The 17,734-nt window shown below is 46.5% G+C and overlaps 1 protein-coding gene across 1 annotated transcript; it reads right to left on the bottom strand.

Annotated features, from left to right (window-relative positions):
* Positions 1-9,472: 9,472 nt before the first annotated feature.
* Positions 9,473-12,201, bottom strand: SAT1 (spermidine/spermine N1-acetyltransferase 1). Its single transcript, XM_066176950.1, has 6 exons — positions 11,955-12,201; positions 11,778-11,829; positions 11,610-11,693; positions 10,327-10,428; positions 10,199-10,239; positions 9,473-9,986 (listed from the first exon to the last, which is right to left on the bottom strand). Exons 1-6 carry the CDS (start codon positions 12,018-12,020, stop codon positions 9,816-9,818), a joined length of 516 nt encoding a protein of 171 aa, XP_066033047.1. The 5' UTR covers positions 12,021-12,201; the 3' UTR covers positions 9,473-9,815.
* Positions 12,202-17,734: the final 5,533 nt, after the last annotated feature.

Raw genomic sequence — 17,734 nt, 5'->3', positions numbered from 1 at the left:
GTCCTTGCCGTGGGGACCAGGCCCTCACCCTGCTGGGACACAGTCAGGGACACACTGGGGTTCCCAGTGGAGCATGTCTTTTTTGGCTGAATGAAGGACACAAAACATGGCACTTGGCTGCAATAGGCAGCAATTCCCAAAACAGAGGGTGTAGTACACACTTATTGGTGGTTGTAACAGTCTCTTATTTAATTCTCTAGTCATACAGTTGTCTCAAGAATAAAACACTTAGAATGGAATATTTCATATAAAAATGCAGTGTTTAGTGTCTTCAACACACTTTCTGTAGACTTCCTTGTGATACAGAGCAGAATAGAACTATTTCAGTTGAACGGATATACAAAGAAGATCTAGTCCAACAGCCTGACTATTTCAGGGTGATCAAAAGTCAAAGCAGATTATTAAGGGCATTGTCCAAATGCCTCTTAAACACTGACAGTCTTGGGTCATTGACCACCTCTCTAGGAAGCCTGTTCCAGTGTTTGACCACCCTCCTGCTAAAGAGGTTCCTAATGTCCAATCTAAACCTCCCCTGATGATGCAACTTTGAACCATTCCCACACATACCATCACTGAATCCCAGGGAGAAGAGATCATCGCCTCCCTCTCCACTTCCCCTCCCCAGGAAGCTGTAGAGAGCAAGCAATGAGACTGCCCCTCAGCCTCCTTTTATCCAAACATCGAACTGGCCCTAGAACTGAGCCCTGAGGAACACCGCTGGTGGCCAACTACATGTAGCCCCATTCAATACAACTCTCTGAGCCCTGCCCTTCAGCCAGCTTTTCACCCCACCCGCTGTAATCCCACTCATCCCACAGCTGGACATGAGCATTAGAAGTTCACTGCTACACCTTGAATGGAAACTACTCAAAAAACTTACCATGATCAGGTATAACTCATGTACTATTTATGCACGTTATCACTCAGGCACTAACTGTATTTGCTGTGAATGAAGTCAAACTCCACTATATGTCTGTGGGAAAAGTCTTTTAACTATGACTTTAATGGGGCAGAACAAGAGGAATGCTCATACATGCGCTCACTCACACGTGATGTGAGTCACACATAACTCTGAGACTATGTGATTAAACAAACTACTCTGAAAAAAAGGGGATTTAGTTAATGCTGTCAGCTCTGCTGGATGTCCATGGAGGTTGTTCTCAGGTGTCATAGGGAAGGCTGATTTGAAGTCAGCCCTGGACATCCTCCTGGCTGTACTTTCCTGGCCTGGGGTGGTGGCTGAGTTTGCAGTGTTTTGGTAAAATAGATTCTCTGGAAAAAATACTGATGTTTCATGCCAGCTGCATTGCAGAAAGCTGTTTTTGGGAACACTTTCTGCTTCACCGCAGGGCACTGTATTTCTTCACTTATAAAAGTCTGTGTATGTTTTACCCAGTGTGGCGGGATGCGGCCTGTGAGACAGGCAGCCAAGTGTGCTGCTATCCACGGCACCATAACACACCCTGGGCCTGTCACGTTCACTCCAAAAGCCTCTGCAGACAAGGCACTTCCCTGTCTGAAGGAGAAGTTTGAGCTTCCTTTCTCTGTGAGGCAGAGTGGCTGCTGAGGGGGCCCAGCAGCACAGCATGCCCAAAAGCCCGGGGAGGGACAAACCCACGCTTGGCCCCATGTCTGCCTGTATTTACCCCAGCGGGTTTCTCCTCTGTCATGCTCCCACCATGGGCCACACTGAGGCCACAGTTGTGACCGGCTGTGGTGTCCCAGCAGGCACCAAACCCCGACTGCCCCAGCTCAGCCCCGCTGCAGAGAAGCTGCCCCAGACAAACCCAGGCTCTCCTCAAACACTGCTTTCCATGTCATGGGCCTGCTGGGGCTCAGCCTTCCTGGAAAAGGACGCAGTCTTGGCTCTGTCTGGCACAGTGTGTGCCTCTGTGTGTGTGTGTGTGTGTGTTGGCAGGTGCTGAGCCTGCAGGTGTCCCCACGCTGCAGCCAGGCAGGTTTTGCTGGCTACAATATCAGCAGACACAACACTAGGAGGATTTGACACTTGGAGTTGTCTGCGGTCGTTTCCCCAGGCATCTGCCTCTCCTGTGGAGTACTCGATGTGACCTTCAGTGCAGAGCAAGTGCCTGGGCACCCAGGAGTTCCAGAGAGCTTCCAGCGGCTCAGGGACATCTCCATGCCCCTCCGTGCTGTTCCAGCTCCCACAGAAACTCCTCTTAAACATCCTGCAGCGCCTGTGATGAGCTTGGAGCAATTTAGAGCTGTGTAAAGTAAGGCCACCATGGTTGAGCTTGGAAAAGATAACGAAAGAGAAGGACCAGCTGCAAGTGCCACTGTGCCCGTGGTGCTGGGGCTTTGCACATGCAGGGCAGCCCAGGCAGCTGAGGGACTGTGTCTACACTCTGGCAAGGGTTTAGGGCTGGCCCAGCACAGCCCACAGCATCCTGGTGCTCCTAAGCCTTTTTTTTCAAGCTGCACGTGCCTGAGTTGCATTTATATTTGGTTTATATTCTTTATCTCTGTAAACAGGAGGGCCTGATGCTCTATACCTTAAATGAAAGGACCATCACTGCTTGGATCCAAACGGCTCAGCAGTTTCTTTAAGAACAAACAGGAGATAATGTCACATCCTCCTCTATACCTCTGCTTGCTTTTAGATCTATGTAAAAGGACATTTCACTTTTGCAGTCCTGTGCTTATTGCAGAAAATACCCCAGCTGAGAAACCAGATGTAAGGCTGTGTAAGGGAAGCCCCAGCTGCCCAAACTGCTGGAGTGGCACATGGCTATGGGTGCCTAGAAGCAAACCTGGCCCTGCCTGGGAGTGAAGCAGGGATGTCTGACTATGTTGAGCTGCAGGGGTAAAAAGTGCTTTGGCTTTTAACTGCAGAAAATAACTTGCTGACACCAAGCCCAAATGGCAAGTAAAGGAGCTCTGGGGTTATGAGTCCCTGCAGGACTTCTGTCATCAAATTTCAAATTGCAGTGATGGCAAACCCAGCATGCAAATACAGAATAATTTTGTTGCTTTGTGGTGAGAAGGTAATCAACTCATGCCTATAAATCCTGAGTATTTGCTTACATAATTTATTTTTGTTTTCCTTTGGGATTCTTTAGCCTTGTCCTGACTTCACTGTCATTTGGACCATCTGTACTTTGTAATGTAGTGGACTTTGGTTTATCATCCTGTTTTACAGTCTGGCAGCATTACAGCTTTCAGAGATATGTAGTTACATAAAATGGGTGTGCTTTCTTGCCCGGCTAGAGAATAGCCACTATCCCACAAATTTTCAACTAGTTTTGTTTTTGTTTAAAACTGGATTAATAAGGTGTTATTTCTTTGATCCTAGCACTTGTTGCTGCCTCCATCTGCCAGTCCTGCCTGCTGCTCTTCAGCAACAAATAATTCCTGCTCCTATACCACCAAATCCAAAATTAGTACTTGCTAATGCATTAAGTTATGGCTAATGACATCAATGGGAGGTAAAAACAATCCAGAAATTATTAATGTATCCCAAGAATTTGCCTCTTGTACTGCTGATTTTATGAAACAGTTTGTTCTGATTACATTATCTGGAAAGAAAAAAGCCTAAACTTCTTCCCTTGATGCTGCTTCTTTTGTTGGGTGTGTGACTTCCTGTGGCAGGCTGTGCTCAACCCCTGCACCAGGCCTCCTTCAGTGTTGCAGATCTCTTCTCCTGCCTCCTTTTTAATTTACATTTTCTGCCCCAGTGGCAAAGTTACATCTTTGTACGGAAGTTATGACCTCTAGGACTGGTGAACGCAGAGTTTGATCCATCCCTCTACGTTAACTCTGAAAAAGACCCACGTACCAGCCACTGTAGCTAAAACACATTGAGGCTGTGGTTGGAAATGTTCGGTACATTTGTGCTGGGCCATGGCAGGAAGCTGGCTGGGGGAGAAACCCAAATCCTATCATGTGAACTGATTGCAAAAGGCACGAGACTACAGAGCAAAACTCCAAGTCCTGTTTCCTCCTGCACAAGGTATGCGGTGGTGTTTGTGTGTCAGTGACTCAAGTGGGCCAAATCTGGAAGTTCAGGGAGATCACAGAGAGCCCGAACTGGAGTTTGCTCATCATGAGAGCAATAAGGAAAGCCTGTTCAAAGGTACCTCCACAGTGGTATCTGGGTGTCCAATTATAGTAACCAGCTTTTCAAACTCTCACCCTGCAGTTTTATCAGCGTGTTTTGAATGTAACACTGCAATATCCAGTTACTTGGAAATACTGATGGGCTTTCATGTGGAAAGCTACTGTCTCTCTCATGCTTTTTCCTGTGTGGAGGAAAGTTTCTAGTAGGAATTTCAGGGATTCATGTCCCATCCCTGCACAGTGGGTTCCTGAGAGGTGATATGGAAGATGCAAAGCCACCTCATCATACTGTACAGCAAACTTACAGGAGAGGATGGGCACCTGGTTTTGTCTTACCAAAGCATGTTATTTTTAGTCTGTTTTAGTGGAGGAGGAAAACAGTTCAAGAAAAAGGAGGTTCCTTTTTCCTTTGAGTAGATGTGACCATCTGACACCTGCTACATCAACGATCAAAATACGCAAAGTTCGAAACACAAATAAACAAAACTATTTACCTGAGAGCAGTTTCTGAACCGGGTGTTTGTTTTCCATCCTCACAAGCTAATTATCCCCTGGGGCTTTTTGTCTCTTGCTTTGGCCTGGAGTAAAACTGTGAAATGAAACCGAAACTAGTTCGAAGGTGGAATTTCTTCCCCCTCACTATTTTCAATTGAGGTGCCTATCTGTGCTTTATTCTGTTACCACAGTGTTTCTGATCGAAGAAAAAGTCAGAGCTCAGCAGAGCCTGAGGGTCGGGAGAGGTGCATCGCCCAGTACTGCGCTGGTGTTGGGCTGTGTCCTGCCCCAGAGCCCACATCCACTCTCTGCAGCCTCACTCCCTCTCCTCCACGAGCTCCCTGTGGGGACAAGTCTGGGCTCCTGTTGGGTTCTGAAGTCCTCTGTCAAGGTTGTTTTCACCAAAAGAAGTCGGGACAGAAAAAAATGTTAGCCAGGTCTTGGTGAGAGAAGGAAGAGTCCTGGGAGGGAATCTTTCCTGGATGGTGAAGTTAGAGCCTGCTTTGAGTTTGCAGCGAGATTAAACATTAGCAGCAGGCATGGTGCTGCTTTGCTGCTTGGTTTCAGACAGCAGGTGAGGTCTTCCTTTAAATTGTAGCCACTTCTCTGAAATCTGAGTTAAAAAAAACAACCCCCCCCCCCAAAAAAAAATACACAAAAAAACCAAAACAACAACAACAACAAAAAAAAAACACCCGCGCCCCCAAACCCCAACAAAACCAAAAACCAAAAGAAAAAAAAAATTATTAAGCAATCCTGCCCAGGCAAGCAAAACAACCGGGCACAGCCGAGTCGGTTGCGTGAGGTGAATTTTTAGACCCGCAGGTCTGGTCCCTCGTCAGCCCGTGTCAGCAGCGCTCCGGAGCTCAGCTGCTGCTCCCCGAGGGATGCGGAGGGAGAGCCCAGGGCAGCGAGCGCTGTGAGGAGGACGCTTGGACAAGCCCAAGGAAATAAAGCTTCTGGTCAACTCAGAGAAAGGGAGGCACGACACACAGCCCTGGGCTGGCGCCAGCCCGAGGCAGCGCTGCCTGGCGGGGAATTAGGCCGAGCTTTCCCCAGCCCCACTCCGTACGGAGCTGGTGTTTGCCCTGAGCTGACACCCCCGCTCCCCGCGGGCCAGGCTCCAGGACGGCCACTCTCCCAAGACAAAACACCGTGCAGGAATGCAGGAAGGCCCCCATATGCTTTTTCGGAGGAAAAGTTTGCCTTGGCTTTTTGAATTACATCGACAGCGAAGGCTCTTTACAAGAAGAGGGAGGGGGAAGGGTTGTTTCTCTCACATATATTTTGTTTTAACTTATGTAGACAAAAAAAGCCTCTTTCCATGCCGTCGCTATGGCTACGGCTCGGATCATTGTGCAGGAGATTTCCTGTGAACAGGAAAAGGCCAAGCGGAGAGGGGGCGGCGAGGCCGGCGCTGCCTCAGCTCGCAGCCGGGATGGTCCTGACGCATCCTCCGGCCCAAGTCTGTCCGAGGCCACCCTTCTGTCCCCACCCGACGGGAATGCGGAAACTGCCATTGCGAAATGTCCCGCTGGCTGGCTCAGCCTGAGGAGAACTTCCCGGGGCATGAGTTTGAGAGGGAGAGCGAGGAGGAGCTGTGTATCTCGGCTCCCTGGAGATGTCACAGCGCTGGTAACACTCGCTCCCTAACTCTTCCCCGGAGGCGGGCTCGCTGCAGCAGGGGAGCAGCGCAGCGCTGGCTGAGCTGCCAGCCCTGTGCCTCTGCTGTGATGGGCTCCCACGGGTGGGGACACCAGCGACCAGCTCAAGCCCGCTGGTATTGATCGGCCCCCCATCATAGGCTGGCATTCAGCTCGGCAGTGTGATTGTGGTCCTGGAAGCGAGGAAAGTCACACCAGGTGAGGTTTCTCCAGCACCTAAAGCCACAGAAAACATTCTGCTGTATGTCTTAATTGTAGTTCCAGAGTCACTTTGGTCCTCCCATAGCTTGAGAATAACTTATTGAGGGAATTTAAAATTGGTCTTTTCTTGACCCACAGCATTACCACGTCACCGTTGGAGATTCTCTTACCAAAAATGTGAGAATACTTCTGCTGGTTTTAAAAACCCTGCCTCTTAGTAGGATCTCAGCAAAAGTCATATCTGAAAGGCTGGTTCTTGTATTTCCTTTAATGTGTGAATGTTTAAAACTATCCCCATTGGCTAGAAAAGATCTCCTCATTTAGCACTGCCTCACTTGTTTTCTGTGACTCCCTGAGAATCCATTCCATCAGAACTTATTTAGAAAATGCAGTGGTAAGCCACATTGGCAGAAGACGAACAAGATATGATAAACAATTTTAAATTGATTGAAAATTTGACTAAGCTGCTTACTTTCCTAATTATAATGCCTAATTAGTTAGCTTGTTCCATTCAGTCATGCAGCTTTGATAGCTTTATTGAGCTCCAGAAGTCTGGGGCCTGAGATTTAAGCAGGCCTGCCCTAGATATCTAATGAACTGTTAATTTCAAAATAAAAACACTCTTAAACGGCTCTATTAGCAATCATCTTCTGGTCTGATAAATGGAGCCAGAAGCACAAGGTTAAAATAACTTCAAAACAGATTGCACCAGGACTGAGATGCAGTAGGTATGACATGCAGAAGATGAGATGAGGAGGTAATTGTAGCTCACAGAGTAACCAGTGAAGTTACTACACCTTCCCCAAGGAAAAGATACAAAACCCTGATGCTCAGAGAGAACTGGTAGAGACCATCTCCTTCTTCCTGTTCTGCCTCCATCACCAGCACTTGAGCTGGTTCCTTGGGTGAGTTTGTTCTCACTTCCTTTGGCCTACTGAATTCCAGAAGAGTACAGACTCAGCAAGGGTAGGGGGGTTTGTAGCCTGGCTTTTAATCTTTGGCCAAGTGGGAAACACAGATTTCCACTCCTCTTGGGTAGGAGAGGGATTGAGCCTCAGGCTGCTGTGTGTGGTATGAATGCTGCCACAGCAGCTGAGGTGCTGCACAGACAGGGGCAGTCCTGGAAATGGATGTTTCTTATGCAGAACCTGACCTGCTCAATCAAGGCAATTTTTGTGACGGGTTCCATTCTCAGTCCAGCTGGAGTTAGTCCAGATAAGCAGTGGAACCATATCACAGAACCACAGAATGGTTTGGGTTGGAAGGGACCTCACAGGCCATCTCCTTCCAACCTCCTCCATGGTCAGGGGTGTCACCCACTAGACCAGGTTGCTCAAAGCCTCATCCAGCCTAGCCTTGAATGCTTCCAGGGATGAGACATCCACAAGTCTGGGCAACCCATTCCAGTGCCTCACCACCCTCACAGTAAAAATTTCTTCTTACTAGCTAGTCTAAACCTGTCCTCCTACAGCTTAAAGCCCTCTTACCCCTGTGAAAATCCCTCTCCAGCTTTCTGTAGCCCCTTTAGGTACTGGAAGGCTGCTCGATCTCCCTGGAGCCTTCTCCAGGCTGAGCAGCTCCAACTCTTTCAGTCTGTGTTCATGGGAGAAGTGCTCCAGCCCTCTGATCATCTCCATGGCCTCCTTTAGACTCAGTCCAGCAGGTCCACATCCTTCTGATGTTGGAGACCTCAGGGTTGGATGCAGCACTCCAGGTGGGTTTCACCAGAGTGGAGCAGAGAGTAGAGCCCCCTCCCTTGACCTGCTGCCCACAGGGCTTTGGATGCAGCCCAGAACACGATTGGTTTTCTGGGCTGCGAGTGCACATTGCCAAGAGAAAGTTGAGCTTCTTGTCCACCAACATCCCCAAGGAAGAAGTACCTCCTGCTCTCTCCCAAGAGCTCCTGTATCTTTTATTAGTATTCTCACTCTTGAAGCAACAGCCGACAGCCAAACCTCACAGCTGGGCAGAGCTGGCACACTGCTGACTATACATCAGCTAAAAACAAAATAGAAAATAAAAAGTTTGACACACAGCTCTCTGTCAGCCCTGGGCAGTGATACCTTATTCTTACAACTAGTTCAGCATTTCCCATGGCTGAAACAGTCACTGCCCCCTATTCCCTAGGATGAGGAAACATCTTCCACGTGACACATGATTTATCCAGTGACCAACAGGTTTAAAAACTTGTTTTATTTAAACCGGTTCATGCTACAGGGCAGCTAAGTCTCTTCTCTTCCTTTGAAGTGAAAGCAGTGCTGGCCAAAAAAAGCCTTTTATTGCAGGGTTACCAGAGAGCAAGAGAGAACAAAGTTTGCATGCATCCACTTCCAAGAAGGGTAAACACAGTACTGCAAAGTTGTTAATTTGTTTCAAAGACATCTAAACAAATTGATGAGCAGCATTGTTTTCACCTACTGTGCAAAGGCTTACACACACAGGGCTGGTTTCCTATTGCTTAACACAGCACTTGCGGCTCAGCACAGCCACTGAGGCTCAGCAGAAATGCTGAATCTGACCTGAAATCATGATCAGAAACACACAGCACCAGAAGCAGTTGAGTTTGGTGGTTTAAGAATCACATAACAGAGCTTCTTGTGTGGTCTGCAAATATAATTTCATGTGACCAGTCAGAACCAATTTTTGTTAGGCCTTGGACCCAACACCAGGATGCACCTTTCCCTTCAAGGCTATGCCCTTCCAAGTGAGGGGCTCTGCAGGTAAGTGGAAATCCCCAGCTCTGGACTTTTTGGAAGAGCTGTCCAGAGAGCAGCAACCTAACCTAGGACTCCAACCGTACCTAAAAATACAGGTCACAAGGAGCAACCAGGGGTTGATCTCAAACCCTTTCAAACACTCAGGTGCTCAGAACCTTGCCACCAAGTCCCAAAGGCACACAAGTGCACTTCTATCCCACTGGGACCACGGTAAATCATTTCACTTGTGAGAAGACTGAAGTCAATCCAGCCTTTTATTAATCTGCATGTTATTTGATGGAAAACCTTATGTGAGAATTAAAGTCAGAACTACTGCCATGAAGTGAAAACACTATTTTATTTTTATAAAAAGCAATAATTAAAACAAACCCTACCAGTGTGTACATTGTACACATTTGAATGACACTTACAAGAATGAAGTTTCCATATACAAGGATTACAAGCCCACACTGGTAAAGGATGCACACAAGCACATATTGAACATCACAGATGCCTCAGCTCCAGACCACAGTACCATCACTCTATGACCACACCTGCACTGTCATTATTAGCATCCAACACTACTTTATTCCACTACAAACTGTACGTACACAGAAAGCAAGAAGGAGTTTATTCAGAGAGCACATATATTTGCAGAAAGTTTATTTGCTGGAATAATCTCTCACTCTTCTGCTGCCATCTTCAAGAGATACTTTTTGTCAATCTTGAAGAGCCTCCAGCCCTCCTCGGTGGACAGATCCGAGGCGCCCCTTCTCTTGTAGAACCTGATGGAGGGTTCGTTCCACTCTGCCACGAGGAAGTGCATGCTGCTGCAGCGGCACTTCACAGCCACCTGCAAAGCCAATGCCACAGGGTCACAGCCTGGGGACAGCCCCAGGGACAACCGGCCAGATTCCTCATCAACTGCATACCACAAGTCATCCAGTTCATTCCACACCCACTGCAGTGTTTCTCACAGTTTACCAGACTCTAGGCAATGTTTTAAGCTGCCTAGAGTCCTGCCACCTCCTTTAATTCTTGTTTAGACTTAGCACTTAGACATACCTGACTCAAGTTCTTCAGAATTTCTGACCCAATACCAAGTCCTAAAAAACCAAAAAACAAGAAACGTAAGTTTTAAATCTACAGAAAAGCCCTATGGGTAGCAACTCATCTAATTCTGCAACAGGTACCTCTGTACTCAGCCATCACGTAAAAATCTTCAAGGTACAGCAGTTTTCCAATCCATGGATCATAAGTGAAGTAATACATGGCAAAGCCCACGACACATGTTTCTGAAACAAAGGGTGTAAAACTTCAGCCAGTTGGAATTTAAAAAGTAAAAATATTAAGTTTTACATGCATGTTTAAACATACAGATTCTCTGGGACATGCAAATATTTGATACTAGGTTACAATTAAAAATGAAGTTTGCAAATAAGCACACAACTGAAAACACAAGTTCTGACAAGTTTTTATCAGCCTAATAAAAAAAAGATTTCCCTGTCCATACCCTGAAATTCTCAAAAGCACTGTCATAGTAAGTGCTAACATGGCCTTTTTCTACAAAATAATGCACACCCTACTGATTCATTTCCAGTCTGGAAGACAAGTAAGAACTTCACTCAACAGCTCACAATCTAAATGATTTCCCCAGCTCTGCTTCCTCAGGAATAGTCTGTCAAACCCTGGAAAACACTAATCTTTCCATGTATATTCCTCAGTAACTACTGTACCAGAAGGCCTCTTTACAGGCCACCTTTACAGCAGCATTTCAAATACTTCCACTTTTGTTTCCACTAAGCATCATGTTATTTTCCTTATCTTCAGCACCAGGAAGTCAAGATAAGTAAAGCTGCAGCTTCAATTATAACTCTGCAGCTCAAGAGAGGAGAAACCAACTCTTCCAACAACAGCCCACTCATACAAAAACCCTGAGTATTTTAACTACATCTGCCATAACACTCTGCACATACTGGAAGAGAAGCGTGCAAACAGGTTTCTGTCATCTACTGTCTTTGGTAAAGGTTTGGGAATAGCACTTGTCCCTGTAGACCTTACCTCATATTATGATCATCTACTTTATTGTGTAACGGATCTTTTAGTTACCTCCCCGCCCATCCATGTACACAGAAGGGCCATGTACATGGCGAAGCTAGAGACTGTAACCTGAAGATTGGGGACAAATTAAAGAAAAAAATGTGATTCAACAGAATTACATAAAGGTAAGTCAGGGTCAAACAAGAAAAGCCATTTAATAATTGGAGTCAAGCGCATTATGTTATACCTGATCTCCCATGCTTCCAGGATTAGCAACCACTTCAGCAGAGTACCACTACGAATTACTGAATTTTACCAGTTAACCTAAGTCCTCCTACCCCAGTCCACTGGTGGAACCTCATCTACAACCGTTAATATTAAGCAAATGATGCTTCTGTGTACTTAGCATCCAAAAATAAATATCAGGAAGTCTCACCTTCCGACGACCACTGGTCTTTCGGCACTTCTGCAACCAGACAGTGGTAGAAAGGGTGCTCGCCAAAACCATCCTCAAGCAGCTCTAGAAAAGCAGAATACACACGCACCTAAGCCAGAGGCGCTGTCACTCGGCCGCCAACCGGGTGAGCTCCTGCAGTCTCCGTACCTTTCTCAGTTAGCACCACTTGGTCCTCCATGTCCTCGTATTTCGCCAGTTCCTGGAAGAAGAGGAGGTTGTGAGCGGCCTCTCCCCGCCCCCCGCCCTTGCGCAACAGCTTGTTTTGCTCCGGCACCGGGCAGCGCTGTCCCCCCGCCCGCCGGGGCCGCCCGCACCCGCCCGCACCTTGATCAGTCGCAGCAGGTCGGGACAGTCCTCGGGACGCGCGGCGCGGATGCTGAACGAGGCCATTTTCGGCGACGCTTCCCCCTGCGGCCCCCTCGGCTGACGAGTCCCCGGTGTGTGAACAGGAGGAGCAGCTGTTTCTTCATTCGTGTCCCGGGCGCGGTGGCCACCTGCGGTCAGTCAGGCTGCGAGCATGTCCCGGCGGCGTTCGGCTGCTGGTGGTCCGGCTTCGCTACCGCTGCTTCCCCGGCTCGGAGAGTACAAGCCGCCGCCTCCGGCCGCCCTATTTAAAGACGTCCTCGCCCCGCCTTCTCCGCCATCGACCAATGGGAGCGCCCGCGGTGCTCGTCCTCAGCCAATGGCCGCGCCCCTCCCCGGAATCCTGCCCGGGCATGCCAGCAACAGCTGCGGCCGTCTCGTGACTCGCCCTGCCCCCTCCGCGCGCGGCGCCCCCTGGCGGGGCTGGGCGGCGCTGCAGGGCGAGACCCCGGCGGCTCTCCCCGGGCAGCGGGAGCGGCCCTCAGGGACCCCCGGCACCGCCCTCAGGAGCCCACGGCACGGCCGGCCCCCTTTCTCTCGGCCCCGGCTGCCGTGGCACCCCGAAAAGCGACCCCGACGTTGCCCTCGGGGCTCTCCTTGCGCGGGCGCCGTGCTAGGGGCCGCGGCGCCGCCCTGGCCGCAGAGCGCGGGGCGGCGTTGGGGACACTTCGTGCCCCGCTGTGGGAAGAGAGAGAAAAAAACCCCTCGGTGTTTGCGGGCAACGCGGAGCAGTGATCCCTATCCAACCCGGAGAGCAGGGGAGCGTGTCTAGCACCAAAGTACGCCCCCGGGCAGGGGCGTCCTTACGGAGAAAAGGTTCAAACCACTGAAGTTTAACCTTGGGTTGGGACGTTTCCCAGGCTGGCACACGCACCGTAACCCGCCTGACTGGAGGGGAAGGGGTTGTGCTGGGAGAAACACCAAGGAGTGGGTTTAAAGTAGGGGGATCTGCCAATAGTTTGCCGTAAGGGAGGCTCTGACACCATCCCGATGGAGGTATGGATGTCACTGAGGAGAGAGCTGGGTGTGATGAGGAAAATTCCATCTGAGTAGACTCAAAAACATGAAAGGATGAGGATGAAAGGATGGAGGAATTATTCTCAGCCCTGTGCTTCCTCTGGATATTACCTAGAGATAGTGCTATATGCTGAGGAATGAGCTGGATGATGATCTAGATGACTGTGTGGTCCATAGACCTACCAGCTGGGCCACCCAGAGAAGAGCAAATCTTTGCCAAATGTGTGCTTTTCTTTTCACCCTCTTCTATTAGCTGTGCCACTGTCATTCTTAGATATTGTAAAGGAGTGCTTTATCTTACATTTAACTTAAATGTTAAGTTAAACGTAAGATAAAGACTTGTTTTAAGAGTGGTTTGGGATATGGGAAGACACTAAGTCATGCTGCTGACTCTCACAACACACCCCCCATTTTTTAATGTATCCAACAAGCTACAAGTTTGGCCTTCACTTAGACAGAGGCACCAGCATGGAACATGACACTGCAAGAGGATTGTATAAAGAAGTGTGTATAAAGAAGTGTGTGGCTGGCATTAGCACACAGTGGAAAGTGCCTGAAGGCCTGGGACAATAATTTAGGATTTATGCAAACACCCTAACTGGCTCAGTTTACCCTCTACTGGAGCAAGAATAGAGATCCCCAAAGATCAGAAGCATTTCCATATCACTAAGCAACCTCCAGTTGCTAATTGGCTAGTAGTAAAAAAGTTAAAATTTATTTCATGGGTTGTGAGTCTGGAAATCCCTCAGGACAGGGCATTTAGTAGGGAGACAATCTGAATAAACTACCAAAGAACAGACTCAGCCTAACAACATACCTTTAATGAATACAGATTTTTTCATTCCCTAGAAATGATTAGACTGGGATCAGAAACGGGGAATACTGTCTCTGTGAAAGACAACAGCCTTTGTGTTGTCTCAACTCTCTTTGTTTTGTATTTCACAATGAGGAAGTCATACTATCAGGAAACCTACTGCTGTGTAAGAGCACAAAGTGCCTGGTTTCTTTCTTCTCAAGTCAGAAAAGTCACACGATTTAGAAGTTGAAGTCTCAGCAATAAAAGGCCCAAACATTTTCTCCCTTGACTGTTTTTGAAATTCCTGCTTTAATTTGCTCAGAAATATGCTGATATTGTGTTGCCTAAGTTAATACAGTTGATTGGATTTAGCTTTCAATTTCACAAGGCAGAAGGAAAAAATATTAAAAAAAAATCATGAAGTGTCAAAAAATGTTTCATGAAACAATAGGAGATACAGAGAATTTAGTGAAAAAAATAAAATTAAAAGTAGCTAATTAAGATATCCAGATCTCAGACACACTATAGTACAATTATTTAGTGATGTATTATTAGGGGTATTTTTCCAGAATAAGTAAGTTTAATAAGAATATTTTACAAAAAGGTTCCAAAAGAACTCAGTTTGTGAATTAATCAGACTGATTTGGTTTGTGTTTTACAGCTTCTTCCTTTTGTTTCACGTCTGTTTGTCTTTGAGCAGGCTTCATGTCATCTTGACATAGCTGAGGCCAATGATGAAATCTTTAATGACTTGCACAGGGCTTGGATTTTATCCTTCAGTGGTCACAGCCTGTTCATATGCCCTTCTCTCCAAGGAATGAGTAGTGGCAAGTCTCCTGAAAAGGATCAACATTTTTTGAAATCGTGCAAATATGTGTACTGGCAGGTGGTTAGGAAACGTGTTTAGGGTAAACCAATGTTGAAATACTCTGTTATAATGAAATAAGAACTGAAGTCTGGATTAGCTCACTTCTGTATCAGCCAGCAGCTTCCTCCAGGTGGAACCTGCTGACTGAATCCATCTGCATTTCCACCAGGAGGGCTGGATTTTGGTGTATAAGAAGGTAAAATGGTTAGAACTATCTGAAATGTGCACCATTCCTATTATTCTTACTGTATCTTCTCCCTAAATATTGCTCATAAGAGAAACAGAAAAATTTGTGCAAAATAGCAAGCAGTACTTTCTTTTTCAGCACGCAACAGGAACTTCTATAACCAGATGTTAATAAAAGCACAGGGAGCTTATGTAGTGACTGAGGAACACATCCTGCCCAGAGATGGAGCTCTTTTCTAGTCTGAAGATACAGGAAATAGCCAAGCCAGCTCCCCCAGATCCTTTCACAGCAATGCAACCGAACAATTTATTCAGAGAGGTATGGGACCCCATCTGCACTTGTATCAAAACTATGTTTTTATTTGCATCTAAATTTTCTAATGTTCTCTTTCCTTAGAAGATGGACAGAAAGGCTCAAAGTGGGGACCAGCTTTCTTTCTTTACCGTTCAACTAATCAAACTCTCTTCCCCTGTTTTAATTTTTGATTTCCTCCTTTGCTAGGAAGATTCCTTGCATTCCTGTATGAATGCCTCTCTCATGCCTCAGAAGTTTCTCTGTTTGTAAATAAGAGAAGGAGAAAAACTCCTTATTTCACATTAAAATGTAGCAAGTTAATGATTTTTGATTCTTCTAATAAATATTTCCAGGTATTCGAATCCAAGTTGTATGTCCTGTCAAATCTCTGGAGAAAAATACAGAAAATGCAATTAATATTCAGCATTGACCTGTAATTTTTCATGATTTTGGACATTTGGGATTCTCTTATCATTTTCAACTGAATGTTTTCTTCCTAATCCTATGTTTATGAGTTCGCAGTTGCTTCTGATGTTTTATTCAAGCCACTTAAAATTACAGTTTATCAACACTAGGCTGTACATAGAAAATATATTAATCTCTGTCAGAATAGTACAAATACTAAATAAATACTGCATGAGCAATGCTTAGAATTCAGGGCAAATGCAAAATTAACAGTTTCATGTGATAAAGCCACATTAATTTCCTTATGCTGGCAATAAAAGGATCATAAGTTTTCTTTATTATCTTTGAAAACATATTTTAGTTCATTAGAAATCTATTCCTGTAGGCTATTATATCTTATCTGTCATTTGTAATTATGCAGTTTAATGAATTTGGGATTTAGATATAGCTAATTATCTGTCTGAATCCACAAATCATCTATATCATGTGTGCAAATGATTTGGGGTATAAAAGTTACAGAAATAAATGTTGGGAAATAATCCAGTCACATCTCAGTTTTGGATACAGTAGAAGTATTGTATCTGGATACAGGAGAAGTCCCTTTGGCTCTGATCCTGCCAAAGTGTACCTAAATCAGGGGGAAATATCTCAGGCTTTAAAAAGAAGCCTATGAAATCTGAATTTTTCCTTATAACTAACGGTGTTTGCCCAATGAGTAGGTGTTTTTATTATGTGTCACGGTCACAGTTTTGTCTTTGGCACAGTCTTCTGCACTGCCCCGAGGTGATTCTTTTGATGACACCTTGATTTTTGAACTTTCAGCACGCACGCATACCATGCTTCCACATTTTTTTTTTCCATGACCAGATGAACGAGAAGCTTTACAATAGCGCCCTCAGCTTTTTCACGGAAACACAGAATGGTTTCAGTTGGAAGGGACTTTAAAGACCATCTAATTTTCAGTTGTTACCCTTACATGTAGTGAATACTCTGGTTAATATATTTTGTGTTGGCCAGAATATGTTTTCTTATATCCTCATCTGATCTCTCTGGTGTTTTCCTAAGTCTTCAGCAAGGTGTGCTTAACAACTTCACTGCTAACTTGTACCTCCTGTATACACTGTTTTGTGGTGAGCTGAAATGGCCAGTGAGAACCACAAACATTGTGGCTGGTGTGGAAGCCACGGGCTGCACCTGAGCATGTGTATATACCATTGTGGAGGCCCAGGGGTCTGCCAGCAGGAGAGATACCCTTTAGATTGGGTTGAGAAAAACCTTTTCCTGGGCCGTTGCAGCCACATGTTAATATTTCTTAGATTTTATTGTTTCATTGGTTTGTCAAGTTCTGTCATCCTGTTCAGCCCCCGTTCACCATATATGCACCCCTCCTAGAATGTTCTTCCTTCCCTTGAACCCCCTTGGGCTATTTTTGCTGCAGTGTTACATCTGTGATCTCATTAGTCCCCCCAGTTCCTAGCCACCCCTCTGCACCATGCTTCCCTATCCCTATTGGACCCTGACCCTCAGGACCACCATTTTTCTGGTATATAACGCTGGATCCTTGGCCCCTTTTAGCTCTCATCCCTGGAACATATTCACATATTCGGGGCTGTAGCAACTATGTATGTGCCAATAATAAACAGTACTCGGGTCTCCAAACAGGACCCCATCTCCTTGCCTTTACCGTCAGCTCCTTATTAGCAGAGTGCACTGGGCCCTGAAGGCGCAGGTGATTCTCAGGGATATGCAGTAGCCCGATGCTACATATGCCCGTCCCGAGGAGGTGCAGACACAATTATGGCAAGTGCTCTGGTCCTTATGGGCTCTGTGGGGTCTCGGCACAGAGCCAGGGCTGCCCCTCTGCCGCACACCCCAGTGCAGGCCCCATGTCGTCTCTGCTCTTAAGTTTCTTTAGCTCCCCGGAATAAAAAAAAAAAAAATCTGATTAATTGAACTTGTTGATTACTCACCTGTGCAAAGCGCACAGCTTATTTAACACAGCTTTATTTTCACAGAATCAATTAGGTTGGAAAAGACCCGAGATTATCGAGTCCAACCTGTGACCGAACACCAACGCGTCAACCAGACCACGGCACTGAGTGCCGCACCCAGTTTTTCCTTAAACACTACAGCACCTCCCTGGGCAGTCCATTCCAATGTCTAAACGCCCTTTC

The sequence above is a fragment of the Chamaea fasciata genome, unplaced genomic scaffold, assembly GCF_029207755.1.
Source record: "Chamaea fasciata isolate MVZ Bird 193981 ecotype frontalis unplaced genomic scaffold, bChaFas1.0.hap1 SCAF_2, whole genome shotgun sequence".
Taxonomy (NCBI): domain Eukaryota; kingdom Metazoa; phylum Chordata; class Aves; order Passeriformes; family Sylviidae; genus Chamaea; species Chamaea fasciata.
The sequence above is the reverse complement of the archived record's forward strand: the minus strand, read 5'-3'. Positions and strand labels throughout refer to the sequence as shown.

What these genes read in the sequence shown, in the direction of transcription:
- SAT1 (XM_066176950.1), bottom strand. Translation starts at nt 12,020, where the DNA reads ATGGCCTCGTTCAGCATCCGCGCCGCGCGTCCCGAGGACTGTCCCGAC. An exon ending in ACCTGCTGCGACTGATCAAG is followed by an intron (nt 11,830 to 11,954) that starts GTGCGGGCGGGT and finishes CTCTTCTTCCAG; the next exon opens with GAACTGGCGAAATACGAGGA. An exon ending in CGTGATGGCTGAGTACAGAG is followed by an intron (nt 10,240 to 10,326) that starts GTACCTGTTGCA and finishes TTGGTTTTTTAG; the next exon opens with GACTTGGTATTGGGTCAGAA.